This window comes from Suricata suricatta, chromosome 6 (genome assembly GCF_006229205.1).
Source record: "Suricata suricatta isolate VVHF042 chromosome 6, meerkat_22Aug2017_6uvM2_HiC, whole genome shotgun sequence".
Taxonomy (NCBI): domain Eukaryota; kingdom Metazoa; phylum Chordata; class Mammalia; order Carnivora; family Herpestidae; genus Suricata; species Suricata suricatta.
In genome coordinates, this window is record NC_043705.1 from 120,504,952 (window position 1) to 120,519,870 (window position 14,919).

The following is a 14,919-nucleotide window of genomic DNA, read 5'->3' on the forward strand; positions in this document are numbered from 1 at the left end:
TTATATAATGTGATAAAGGGCTCAGAACAGTGCCTGGCACAAAGTAAGCACACAAGAAATACTCATCAATGTAGTTTTCTTTATTTTTTTATTATTTCTTTAAGTAGGCTTCACGCCCAGCATGGAGGCCAACATGAGGCTTGAACACATGACCATGAGATCAAGACCTGTGCTGAGATCAAGAGTCAGATGCTCAACTGACTGTGCCACCCAGGAGCCCCAATGTAGTTTTTATATTAAAAAAAGAAAGAATGATGGAATAAACATTATTTCTACTTCACCTATAATGAGCATTACTATAGGTACACTTTTAGTTGTCAAGTCTCCAGGAATTTCTTCCAATTAAACATCTCTCAAATCTGGGCCTCTCCTCTGCATTCCCAAATGCCTTGTGTTAGTGGAATTCAGTGATTAAGAGCCAGAGTTCTGGAATCATACTCTATGACCAAGTTCACATCTTGGCTCTGCCACTCAACTGCCTGTGAGACCTTGGACAAGTTATTCAGCCTCTCTGTGCCTCAGTTTCCATATCTGAACAATAAGAGCTTACGTCACAGGTTGCTGTGAGGATTTACGAGATGACCTTTGAAGAACTTAGTGTCTGGCACATAGTAAGTGCCCAATAAATGTTGGTAGTTATTTTTAAGACTTTTTTACATCAGGTTTCATCATTTCTCACCTGAATGAACACAATACCATCTTAACTAGTCTAGTTTTTCCCCCACTTGATGAACGTGGCAAGGTACCCAGCAAGTTATTTTCCTAAATTTCAACTCTGACACGTTCTTTCCATTCTCACATCCACTCTCTTTATGACGCTTCCCTCTTCAGTGCCTATCACGGATCCAGACTTGTTACAGCATGGCAGGGGCCCGTTACGATCGGGTCCTCACCTCCTGTCACCTCCTCACTGGGCCTGTGCTCCAGCAGTTGACAACTACTTCAGAGTTTAGAACCACACAGGCAGCTTCACCTAGACCGCTTCTTTACCTTTGTCCCGTGGGGAGCTCCAACCTGAATATCTGCAATTCTCAGCTGAAGAGTCACTTCCTCTGAGAAGGCTGCCCTCCCTAATTGAATTAGGCCTCTCTGTGGGATGCGACACACTTCCTGACGCATTGAACAAACACACTGCCCTGTAATTGTCTGTCTCTCCCAGGGATGGGGCAGGGAGCAGGCCTCTGTTCATCCTTGTCTGTCTAGAACCCAGCCGAAGGCCAGCCATACAGTTAACACGCCAACTTGCACTGCCCGGACGAGTCCTGAAAGTACTGCAGAAGCACAGATACGTTCCGAGTCCATCCGGGTATGCACGGAAGGGCCCCCCACACATATTCTGGAAACAAGATTGACATACATAAAAACAACGGCCTGGGTGACATGCTCCGCCGGCCACTCACTTGACAATGGGATCTGACAGCTGGAGGCCTTCCAGGCTTAGGTTCTGCAGCTTGGAGCACAGGGACAGAAGGCCGTGGAGGGTGGACACATCGATCACAGAGTTGGACAGATCCATGTGCTGCACACGGAAAGGGCTGAACACAGAAGGGAGAAAAGGGCGGCTCCGTGAGGTGGCCACACCAGCACCTCCAAATCACATCCAGCCCCGCCTCCTCCCCAAAGGAGCGGCCAATCACAAACATGACCCGCAGAACACATTTCAAGTATAGTTTTGGTCTTAAAATAAATTGCTACTCATAACTCTTTTCCCTCATTCATTTTAAAATTCATGAGGATCTCGGCCAGGTCAAAATGGTCCTGCTTAGGAAGTTAGTTGGTGGGCACCATGAAAACAGAGTAAATGAGTTAGTGGGCATCATGAAAACAAGCTAGATGCAGCTGAAAAGGAGAGTCTGCCTATGATGCCTCCCAGCAAAGGTGAGTGAGTGAATTGCTGAAACAGAAGACAGTGGAAGAGCAAGCTGAAAAGGGCTAATATTGAGATATCTGGAGGAAACACAGGTGTAGAGGTTTCTAGGTAACTAGACCTAATAGTTTGTTTCAAAGAGAGGGCTGAACTAAAGAAGAGGATTTGAAGGCTCTGGCACAACCGCGGGTGCATACGCATGTCTACGGTGTGCGGATGGAGAGAAGGCAGCCAGGGACAGACCCCAGAATAGCAGAGAAAGCAGCACACATGAAGGGGAACCAGAAGGAACAGCCACGGGAGAAGGATAAACACCAGTGGAAGAGGGGCGCAGCCATATGACCATGGAGGGAAGGGGAAAGAGGTAGAGTCGGGATCTATATTTTCATCCTTAACTCTGCCATTTTTAGCTTATCTTTCTGTTCAGTATCTAGTCATTCCACTCAAGTCTGGGATGGCATGAAACCAGACTGCAAAATCACCAGGAACAGAGAAGTAGTCTGTCAAAATATTCCACAAAACAAACAAAAAGAGGGCATTTCTTTCAGGTTGCAAATCTGTCCACTACAGGATCAGAAATCCAGGGGTAAAGATCCGAGAGGACTCCTCCCACGCTGTCTTTGTCAGAACTGGGCAGTGCGGAGGGAGCCGGGCTGGCGGAGTACTCTGCACGCTCCTGCCTCACAGGCCTCACGAGGAGCATCCGCTGAGGACCCCACTTGAGAAGCACGATGTGCGTCTGGGACCCTCTGGAAGAGCCTGGAAGTAGCCCCGGCTTACGCTGGGAAGGGGATCGCCGTCAGCGGCGCCGGGTTTCAACGCAAAGGCCGCACAGTACAGCGTGCACTTAACATTCCAGCGCACGGCTGACTGGCCGAAGATCCAGAAAAAAAACCTGCGTCCACCTCAAGATTTAGAAATAGTCTTCCCTGGGGATTTTTCTTTTTTACCTGAAAGGTTCAACTAATGGCTGATCCACAAATGATCGTGGGCAGCGGAAGGCAACCACGCCTCGAGACAGCAGCCGGCCGATCACGTCCGGGTGCAGGTTTCGACCTGTGAGGTCCAAGGTCGGCCACAGAGACTCGTCAAATCTGGAAAAGAAGGGGTCCTTCGTAAGCTGGGGGCTCTGGATGCCGGAGGCCCTCACCACTGCCACGGAACAAGGAGATGGTCATGAATCACCTTGAATCAAATTCCGAAGGAAGCTTTCTTTCTGAGCTGACTATACAATTCGCTATGGTATTTTTGAGACATTTTTGACTTTTTCTTGCTCATCTCACAGATCAGCTTCCAACCTTCATGTATATATGTATTTCAACATATAGACGGTATACTGCTATCATTTGCAATGTAATGATCTGGGACTACAGAACAAAATTTTAGTGTTCAATTCACTTTGGTAACTTAAAAATGGTTGCTTAAATCATCTCACTGATTACTGAATAGGTAGGTAGGTTCAAAGTTGCCTAATGATCCCGATACTTGCTGTTTTTGTTAAGCGTAAAAGAGTTACCACAATTACCCTAAGTAACATGTAAATATAACGAAAAGGAGGGAGGCCAGCACTGTAGCTGACCTTGGCACATGGGTTTGAACTGCGCAGGTTCGCTAACAGGCAGATGCTTTATAGCACCGTGCTGTAAACGTATTTTTTCTTCCTCATGATTTTCTAAGTAACATTTTCTTCTCTCTAGCTTACCTTATAAGAATAAGGGTGCACAACACACATAACATTCAAAACCTGTGTTAGCTGACTGATTATGTTACGGGTAAGGCTTCCAATCAATAGCAGACTATTCGTAGTTAAGTTTTTGGGGAGTCAAAAGTTGTATGTGGATATTTGACTGGGCTGGGGGTCGGTGCCCCAACCCCCATGTTGTTCAAGCATCAACTATACTTTATTAAGATATAGTACTATCAAATATCTACTAGGAAAAAGGAACCGTACAAAGGAGTTCAACTGCTTTATTATGTCCTTGAAGCTTAAAAATATATATATATGCACAGAAATTTATTATTTGTATGAACTAATATGAAAGGAAAAAATATTAGATTTTAGATAGCGTTTCTATCTAAAGCAAAATGAGGTACTAAAATGTACTGAACAGTAAAATCAAGGGGCTGTAATAGCCACAGTTTAATTCAACTTAAAAAAAGAAAACATGAGATCAAGCACATGAGGGAACATTTTAAATGCCTACTAGGATTTTATTCTTTACTAGTCCTGAAATAAGCAGATCACTGGCAGGACTCTGAAATAACTGCATAAAGAAATTGTCAATGTGTTACTTGGCCTCTAGTATTAAGAAGGCAGTACCGCAGTGCCTGGCACATACCAAGTGCTTAATAAATGCTGGTTATTGCTTTTATGACAACTGATATGAAGATCAATGGACTCTGCATGAAGAGGAGAGCTGGCTGAAGGAAAATCGGTTTGGGGTCATTTCGGGCGGGATCGGGGAAACTCCGCCACCTCGGGCTCCAGCATTCCAGGTGTGCACGCCTCCCTGGGGCTCTTCTCAGCAACCAGCCCACGCTGTAAACATCCGGGGTGTCTTACTGCCCACATACCCCTGAATGGATGGGAAGGGGCCCTTGCCGGCTCACGATGAGAGCCCCAAAGGTGTGCAGAGAAAACAGAGATAGATGGCCTTTCAGTGCAAAGGATGGCTAGGGGCTGGCTGGAGAGGGCTGCTGGTGGACAGACAAAAGCTCAAACTGAAAACAAAGCCAACCCCTGCCCCATCCCTTCTGGCCTGTTAACTGCCTTCCAGTTTGCCAAGGCGTTCCCTGTGCAGCTCACCTTTCACACCTGAAAAGTGGCGTCCCTAGGGGGCGCCTGAGTGGCTCAGTCGGGTAAGCGCCAGACTTCAAAACTCGGGTCATCTCTTGAAGTTTGTGGGTTCCAGCCCCGCATCAGGCTCTGTGCTGACAGCTCAGAGCTTGGAGCCTGCTTCAGATTCTGTGTCCCTCCCCCCCCTTTCAGCCCCTCCCCCGCTCACACTCTCTCTCAAAAAAAAAATAAATGCTAAAAAAAATTAAAAATAATAAGTAAACATTAAAGTTCTTTTTTTTAAATAAAGAAAAGTGGCATCCTAGAACAAAGACAACAACAACCATGAGTTTCCATGTGCTAGACGCTTCCACGAGCCAGGCACTGCACTGCCATCTTTATGCTTCATCCTCTAACTGTCCAGTCTGGAAGGTACTACGATTTCCATTTTATATGTGGGAGACCGAGGCTCAGAAGTATCAAGAACGTCACTCAGGTCCCAGAACGCTAGGTGGCAGGCAGAAACTGGGCTCTCGGTCGGATCTAATACCAGGACCCATGTTCTCCCTTCTGCCCTTGCTGCCTGGACCACCGGTATGAGGAGCCATGGGGCCGTGGAGAGTCAGAATCCAACCAGCGCAAGAATACAGAAAAGAGTGATTCGAGGTGGTAAGTTTACACCTCCAGGAAACTCCTCCCTTCTGCTGTGAAATGAAGACACTATTACTAAAATACGAAGAGACCTAGTTTGCTTTGTGGTGCTATATTTTTCTTGGTTTTTTGGTTTCACTAGACCCAAATGAATAAATAAATAATCCTTCTCTTCTCCTCCCACACATATACCAAAAGGGGTAAAAAATACTTACGCTAGGTGATACCACCGTTTACAAACACTGGAGACCTTCAGGAGTTCAGGGAGGCACAGACAGGAGAAGATTCCTAAGAGCAGCTCGTCAGGAAGGGAGTCCCATGAAACACCTTTGAGGGAGAAAAACAATGTGTCTTCTAATCACCAGTCATTTTGCCCAATCCAGTCTACGGAGTCTTTTCAAGCACTTAAAGAATACATAACATTTAACTTACAGGGGAATTTAATGCTAATGGAATTACTCATCCCACAATTGTTTTTCTGTTCACCCATTGTCTCTGGACCCCGTGATGAGGCACCACACCTTCTCAGCAAAGGAGAAAAGAAAAAAACCAAGAATACTTTTCATAAAATTTTTCCCTTTCAGCACCTGCTGGCCAACCTTAGTAAGGGCTGTATTAATTAATGGTGGTACAGAGCAAGTCCTCCCCGCCTGATGGCATACAAAGTCTGAGACATCGATGCCCTCCGTGGCTAAGAAATGCCTTGTTTCTCTCCGAACTGGATTCGGTGGTGGATTTAGCCATCAAGTGGAGACCTTATCTATAAGGCAAATGAAGTTTCTTCCTCCTCCTTTCAGATTTACAGAAAGCACTCAGAAGTCCATTTGCCTACAAGTACAATATCAAAAGGGAGTTTCCATCTATCTCTCTACTTAAAGTGGTGCCAGGGAGCATTCTAGGTGCTGGGGAGAAAGCAATAAATAAGATAGACAAAGCATTTTACCTTCATGGAGCTTACATTCTGGTGGGAGGAAACAATCCCACATACAAAAATAAGTAAATTACAGGATCTGGAAAAATTGATTAGTGCTATGCAGAAAAATTAAGCAGAGTAAAAGAGGATAGAAAACACAGAGGACAGTGTTCAAAATCTCAACAAAGCAGTCAAGGAAGGCCTCACTGAGACCGTGATCACTGAGCAAAGAGGCTTGAACAAAATTAGGGAGCCGTGCTTTCTAGGTATAGGGAACAGCGTATCTGTTTTGAGGGACAGCCAGGTCAGTGTAGAAGAGTGAGCAGGGATGTGACAGAAGATGAGAGAAGTGTGGAACCAGGTCATGCTGGACTTCGTACATCATAATGAGGCCTTCAGCTCTGACTCTGAATGTCTTGAGGAGCCACTAGAGGGTGCAGATCACAGACAGTCCTAAAAGGGCTGCTTGGGCTGCTGTGTTAAAAACAGAAAAACTAGAGGGGTGTCTGGGTGGCTCAGTCAGTAGAAGGGTCCTACTTGGTCTCAGGTTATGATCTTGTGGTTTGCGAGTTCGAGCCCTGCGTCAGGCTCTTTGCCTACAGCTGAGAGCCTGGAGCCTGCTTCCGATTCTGTGTCTCCTTCTCTGCCCTCCCCTGAGCACACTCTCAAAAAATAAAAACATTAAAAAAAAAAAACTGGAGAGGGGAAAAAGGTGGATATTTCAAGATGAGTTTTGTCTTATAAAAGCACTGTCTAAATAGAACTCTTACATGGGAACATACAGAATAATCCACAAGATCAGGATAACAGGACACTGGCCAAGAAGGACACAGGTATGTATGGAAGAAATACTGGGGGTTTAGATCAGTTCAGTGACTCGCCTTCCTAGTCTCCCTTTACCTCCAACCGCTCCTGTACACCAAGTCTAGTGCTATCCTCTCGCTTCTGTGTTGGTTCATTGGACTGATACATCAACCTGTCTGGGTGGGGGGAGGCCAAATACTTGGTTCCATACTATTCTGGGTGTATCTGTGAGGGGTTCCTTTGACGGAGAAACACTGAATCCCTTCTCCAATGTGATGAGAACTGGCTTTCTCCCTGCCTTTGAGCTGGGACATGGGTCTCCTGACCTCAAACCTGAACTGGAACCATTTGCTCTCCGGGTCCCTGGGCCTTTGGACTGCGGACCTTGGGACTCCTCAGCTTCCGTAAGAGCGTGAACCAAATCCTTTTAATAAATCCCCACATCACTGGAGAACCCTGATTACTAACACACTGTCCCGCCCTCATCTAAAAGTTGGATATCTTGCACAGGTACGCTGAACCAGGCTTCTGTGGAGAACATGATGGGGAAAAGCATTGAGGAGGGTGGTAAACGTGGCATCTGCTGCCTCTGGGTGGTATTCTTGGGCAATCTTTCCAGTTAGAACCCTTTCATGGCGCCCCCCAAATATGAAGCCTCAAGTCCAAACTGCTTGGCATGAAATTCAAAAGCATTCATGTCATGGACCCACTCATTTTTCTAGTTCATTACCTAGAAACATGTTCTAGCCATTTGGACTTACTCGTAATTCAGAGAATGAGCCACATCTCAGTGGCCCTGTACATGCTGTACCAGCCCCCGACTGCTATTAATTTAAAATCAAGTTGCCATTAGTGCCCCAGTGCCTATGGAAGGCAACCCATGACATCACCAAAAATGGGTCACTTTTTAACCACAAATTTATTACTTTTATTATTTTAAAATTATATTATACCATTTAATTTATATTTTTATGTTTTATACTTGTATATTTTATTGTTTTTTTATAAAATTTTACCACAATTTTATTATTTACTTACTCATCTGTTTAGTCCCTGTCCCTGTTGGGCCATGAGTTCTTGGGAACAAAAAAAATCATTTAAAAAAAAATAATTTTTGTATTTCCTGGAACTATCACAATGTCTGATACATTTATATGACATATATGTGCATATACTTACTGAACATGCAGGTGTCTGTTCTACAAAGATGAATAAGACATGGCCGGCTCAGGATTTGAGACAGACAGGAAATGTCAAGAAGGGATCATAATGGGCTGCACCAGGGATCACAGTGCTGTGCTATGCCGTGTATGGTGGCAGAGCAGTGATCAGAGAAGCCTTCCTGGAGGAAGTGGCCTCTACTGAAAAATGAGGAGATATGCAGTTGCTCAATGAAGGCCTGCCCCTCCCTCCCTGAGGACAAAATGATTCACTGAGGCCCTGAACCCAGGAGTAAAGGAATGAGGGCGGATGAGGGCAGATCATCTGTGCTGACCCTGGACCTCGACAGGGGTGGGGGGGGGGGGCAGCGGGAGAGGGCTCTAAGGCTTCTCAGGGTGGCGACCACCCTCTTTCACCACCACGAGGCTCCTCCGAACTCAGCATGGCCAGACGCCGGGGGTTCTCAAACAGGGCTCCTGCTCTGCTTCCCCAATTCAAAGAAGTTGATAGATTAGCTTTTCTTAAGTTCTCCTTCCATTAATTCTTCTGAACTCCCTGACCTCTGGTGCCTCTTGAATACGTAGATCAGATTCTAGCATTTGATTTGGCAAAAAATGACACGCTTCGTTATTTTGAATCCAGGATCCTGAGGCCGCACTAGGACTTGCACTAGATCTGTCCACTCCTCGTGATACCAGGTGCCTGCCTCCCCCCGAGGGGGAGAACGGGAAAGGGAGCACGTCAATGAGAATGCATCTCTATTGCCCCAAGTCCGTGAATCCTGGGCAAGTTACCTAATCCTTCAGGTTTGGTTTCTTCATCTGCAGGAGCTGGAATAAAATGATTTATTTTGCAAAGCAGTTCCCTGTGGAGATTAAACAATATAAACAAAGAGATCAAGCAGCAGAGTCAAACTTTCCTTTCTCCTTCTGGCCTCTATTTCTCTCCTCTCTCCATGAAAGCTTTGCATTTGCCTTTTGTGATGACTTTCCTTTTCACTGCTGCTTGGAATTTTCACCTATTTGAAAACACACCGGGTTTTAATAGGGTTTGGATGAGGGCTGCAGCAGTGACTGACCAAGAGGCCCAAACAGCCCTCTATCTAAGTTTGGGGCCCCCAGAAGCAGATCCTGCGGACCTGAATTCAAGTAGTTTATTTGGCAAGTAATCCCAGGAAGCACTGGAAAGTGAAGAGATATGGAAGGGAAAGCAGACAATGTGGGGAATGTTAGTTAATAAGCAGGTTATCACCATTGCCAAGTGGAGTTCAAGTCTGCTGGGGACTCTGGGAGACCCCATAGCACATGCCCCAGAGCTGTCTGTCCCAGCCGAGAGCACAGGTGCTGGGGTATTAATCCACCAACAGCTCTCAGTCACTGGGTGTGGGTTTCTGGGAGCGGGGCAGGGATGTTAACTCCCACATGCCTGCCCAGAAAAAGGCATCAAGCAGTCACATCTGTATGCAGGAGAAAACCTCTGGCACATAAAGGAGTGCCAAGTCTCAACGGGCTACGGGTGAGGTACCGTGCGTCCACTACAGACCTGTGGACACGGACATTAGGGAGGCTTGTTGTGAAGTGCAGGGCAGGGGAAACAAATCAATGAATTTGGTGCTTATTTTATTGGGAACACCTAAGAAATCAGAAACAATTAGAACAACATGAGCTAGGCAATTAAAATGTGAGGAGGAGGGGCACCTGGGTATCTCAGTCGGTTGAACGTCCAGCTTTTGATCTCATGCCAGGTCATGATCCCAGGGTTGTGAGATCTAGCCTTGCATCAGGCTCTGTACTGAGCGTGGACTATGCTTGCGATTCTCCCTCCCCTCCTCTCCCCCACTCATGATCTCTCTCTCTCTCTCAAATAAAAACATTTAAAAAATGCAAAGATGAAAACTAGTCACTATTTGCAGGAAGGAACACGGACCTTTGCAAAGGGCAGCAAAGCTAAGCAGTGAAGCCACGCTAGGAAGGGAACACTAGAATGTGGATGTCTTTGCACTGCAACTTCCATCTTCATCTGCCCAACTCCTACTCATCCTTCAGGTCTCAGCTTAAATAACACTCCCTCAGAAGAGCATTCCCAGATCACCACTGCAGCCCCCAGACCCAGATCTGCACACCCAGCACACAGCACAATACCCAGCCCGTAACTGGCATCCAATAAAACTTGGCCAGATGCATCACACCTTTGGCTCTCCCTTCTTGCAAACTATGAATGTGCCAATTCCGCATTTGCGTTGACTGGTTAACCTTTGCTAATCAAGAAACTACTACACACCCAGTGCCGAGGAGGGAGCCTGGCAATGCATATTACAAAGTACTCAAACGCTCTTTCACAAAGGAATGACTGACACCCAAAAGAAGAATGCTGGCTTTATTCTACACACAGGCAAGACTGCTGGCTTCTTAGGACCATTTAGTTTCCTTATTTGTAAAATGATAAGGTTGGCCTATGGCTCGACTTCAGCAAACATTCCTGGGTGCCTAATTAATGCACTAGTGCTGGGAGCTGGGTGTAAGCTACCGTCCCTGCCCAACAGCCTCCCCAACAGACAAACTAATACACAAATACAAAACCTAATACCTAAACACAGCCATTTACTGAGAGTCCTAAAGTCTTAAACATTTATTCAAGCACACGGACTCTAAACGCAACAACCCTGTGTATTTAATACTATGCCATTTTACACATAAGGAAACTGATCTCAGCAGGGATAAATAACCTCACCAAGGTGCTATCAGCTGTTAGGTGAGAGAGCCAGGAAGCGAAGTTGGGGCTGCTCTGATGCCAAACCCCACACCCTGAGGTCCAGGGAGCAGAGGGCCCTGTACCTGCAAAGGAACAGCACGGAGCTGCTGTGTAGAGGGAAGGAGACTGAAGACAAAAACCCAGGACAAAAAGATAATGTCCCGAGGTCAGTACACAAGTAGTCTGTCTGTGAGATGGGTGGGCGGGTGGTTCAGAAGAAGATTCAAGTGCGACAAGGCCACACAACTAGTAAAACGGCAGGGTAGGAATTCGAACTCAGGTCTGACTCCCTATGATGTCCTTTCTACCACAGGATGCTTTAACATCCCACACTCTCCCGTCCTAAGTGTTTGATGTTCTTTCTACAAGACTCAGGAAGGTAAGGATTCAACCTGACTTGCAATGGGAAAAGAACTCAATCAGAGCTAGGGAGGAAGGGCGGGCAGGGAGAGGGAGTAAAACAAAGATGCTAAGAGCTATCAAGCAGGCTGGCTCCCAAAGGGAAGGAACAAAGGCCAAGGGAATGCACGGCCCCAGCTAGCAGCCAAGTACCCAGGACTCCCTCAGTTGATCATGGAGGGACACTGACCACAGGACCCCTCGCTAGAGGTGCTGAAACCTGAGACTGGCTGCTGTCCAAGCAGATGGGGCAGAAATCTGCCTTCCAGCTCCAGCGGCTGGTACCCAGGCTTGCGATATGCTTAATCTAATTTTACTTGCCACACTTAATTCTTCAAACATCAACCATCTGTTTCCTGGATTCCTAACTCCTCTGCTGTCTGGTCTGTTTGCTGGAGCGGATGGGAGAGTCCAGAGCAGGACTTTCCTCCCCTCACCACTTCTACACCCCCGAAGGCTGCACACCAGCCCTGCACAGAAAAGGAAACAATTATTTAAGCCCACAGAAAGCAGGCTTGAACTACAGGAAGGCTTTAAACACACTCTGGAGCCATGAAGGGGCGAAAACTGGCCGGATTCACAAGCCTGCTGGTCGACACCGTCGGCCACCTCGTTTCCACTCACCCGTCACGTGCACACTCAGCTGTCCAGGTCTGTAACTTCGCCACCGCCCATGCCTCAAACTCCTCTGGGGAGAGCAGCTTATTGAAGAGTTTCCTATGCAGGAGATCTTTGCCGTATATGTTGCTCATCTTACCAGGCGTATTTATTTCTTGGAACATCACCCACACTCAGATTCAAATGAAAATTCCAAATCTTAATCATAAACAAAACTCTGACCCCCGAAACTGCTCGTCTCCAGCATGGATAAATAAATTATACTCCAAGGATAAGCTGGCACTGGGACTCACACCTCCCGTTTCTGAGGCGTAAGGGTGGGGGCTCACGTCACGTTTGCTTGTGCTAGCTTGTTTTAAGGATTAACAAGCCATGCTTCCTTTCTGAAAAACCACAAACATTCTGCCATGCTGCGATGAGTTTTCCTTCGTCTGCCCACAGATCATAAAAACCCCAGACCATACTAACTCTTGGTATTTTTGGGTTTTGTTTGGCCAGGTGGGCAAAACTTGAAAGCAAAACACAGTAAAACAAAAACAGGGTCCCCAATGACCTCCTCAGCCCTACGGCCCTCTATTTCTGTAAAAAACTTGCTCAAGCCTGAAATATGGAAAGAGGGGTGGAGAGACCATGGAAACCGGGATTTGGAGAATAAGGTAGCGTAGACACGCTCTGTAAGAGATCTGAGAGGTCTTCTGCCTGTTGTGCTCACTGCTGTACTGCTAACCTCAGCATTACTGGCTGCATGAATAAATGCAAGGAAGCCACAGGGCAAAGAGACGCCTCAAAGGGCCCCCTAAAGGTTTTTGCAGAGCTGAGTTTTGGGAACGAGGGGCTGAGACTCATTGGTGAGTCAGGAAATCAATTTAGTTGGAGCAGCCTTGTTTTAAAAGAATGGAATGGAGCACAGTAAGAGATATCTTAGCAAGGGGAATTATAGTTTTGTGAAATTTCTGTTTCGGGCACACACCCAGGATTGCAATGTAAAATATATTCCTTACTGGTTAAAAAAAAAACGGAGGAAAAATGTTTGCCTGTGAGCATTAAAAAGCAGATTCCCAGGCTTAAGGCAGGACTTCTTGGATCAGAATCTCAGGAATTTTGCACTTTAAACAAGTTCCTTTGGGGATATCAGCAGACACCAAACTTTAGTCTCCAGTCTGAGAACCGCCGCAGGCTCTGGAATGTCAGGCAGTTTAACAGCCATGGAAAAGCTGATCAACAAATTAGTTCAACCATGTTTTCCTGGTCATCTTGTTTGGGGGATTGGAGGGTGGGGAGAAAAGGGACCAAGACAGGCATTTAATGACATGAATAAAATAAAGTTGTTCTATTTGGGCTTGTTACTGACCTTGCTACTGGGCCACTTACTTCCAATTCCTTCCATACACTCACCCTGAGTGCCAAACAGACCTGTCTTGATACGGGTCTGCCACACGGTTTCTATCTTCAAAAATAAAGAGATGATGAGGATTTAGTTGCCAGATGTATGTGAGTCTGGCCAGGGGTCTGCCTGCTGAGGAAAGAGCCAGGAAAAACTCCCAGCTCAGGGCCACTGTCGTCAGATCGCTACAGTAAGCAGGTGTGGCCGATTCTGCTCTAATCCTGGCAGAGCCATTAGCCACCTGTCTTGACAACTGCAGACAAAATCCCTGGAATGATCCGGAGACACTGGAGGCCCACGGGGACTCCTCTACCCAGCTGCCCCTCATCCTGCTTCAGTGACTCTACTTCTCCACACTCCATATGGATTAGCCAGTCTACACCGTGTGCAATGCCATACACGTACCATGAAGATAATTAGTTTCCCTCTCTGCCTCTCTCTCAGCTTGCTTTAGACATATATGTATTTGAGATCAGTTTTAACAGTGTAGATGTACTGACTGGACCGCTTCCAGATCTTTCCCTCTCTCCCCAGAGCCTCCACTTTTGCTGAGTGGAAGGAGGAAGATTGTTCACACCCGCTGGGAACCACGTTGGAAACCCTTCTGCACTTGGGAAGCAGTACCTGGCTCAATTTGGCACAAGGGGCTCCCTTCCTCTGGCCTCCTTTAGCACTTACCACGTGGACTGCTCATTGGACGCTAGTGTTGCAGCTGCCATCTTCTGATGAGAGCTTTTCTTAGTGTGTATTGTCATTTCCCCTCAACTCGACTAGCAATGTCTAGCAAGCCAGCAACCATCCCTTCCTTAATCTTCTCTCATTTCCATAGTGCCTTGCTTAAAACATGCCTTTTGTATTCGTACGTCTCTACCTCTGTGTATGAATGCGGAAGCACATACAGGAATCACACTCAACATCTAAAAGGAATTGGCACCGGACAAGTTAACCAAAACCTGCTATCCTAGCAGAAAGTGTCTTTCACCACATTTGGTTGGTCAAACACCAAACTGCTAGTGCTATACTCCAGACACTAAAAATAAAGTAGCATTAAATTCTGAAGGAAAAACTTCCATACTAACAAGGTCAGGCTAATAGGACTAAGGACAAAAGAAAAAGTGGTGTAGCTTCCCAAATAAGTGTCAGAGACTTTGCTGACCAAATTAACTGGGTTTACTTACTGCGTATTATGCGTACACAGCATGCTAAGAGTTTTATGGGCACTTTTTCCTTTAATCTTCAGAGCAACCTATGAAGTGGGTATTATTATTCTATTTCACGAAGAAATGAAGGCAAAGAGAGCTCAAATAACTTCCCAAGATTGGTAAACAGCAGAATTAGGATGCACAGCCAGATCTGGCTGACTTGATCAGTCCTTTATTGCCTTTCTAATTAGAACCCCTAATGGCTTTCTCCATTCTTGGGGTTCTGATCCACTCTGGGAGGCACTCACTTTCCTGTTTGAAAAGCCTGGGGATGGGAAGCTATCAAAGCGAGAAATGATATGGTGAGTTCTACATTTCAGTCAATCTGCTCTAGCTCTGGGGATGGATCTGCAGAGGATAAGCCTGGTATTATGAGTCCATTCCGATATTCAG

The 14,919-nt window shown here is 46.2% G+C and overlaps 1 protein-coding gene across 1 annotated transcript in view; it reads right to left on the reverse strand.

The window, feature by feature from the left end:
- The window catches only part of SKP2 (S-phase kinase associated protein 2), a 32,303-nt gene that overhangs the window by 13,997 nt on the left and 3,387 nt on the right, over positions 1–14,919 (reverse strand). The window contains exons 3-5 of the mRNA XM_029940991.1: positions 5,510–5,621; positions 2,818–2,961; positions 1,401–1,535 (exon numbers count right to left, since the gene is read on the reverse strand). Of these exons, the coding sequence (XP_029796851.1) occupies positions 1,401–1,535; positions 2,818–2,961; positions 5,510–5,621 (391 nt within the window). The remainder of the gene's footprint in view (positions 1–1,400; positions 1,536–2,817; positions 2,962–5,509; positions 5,622–14,919) is intronic.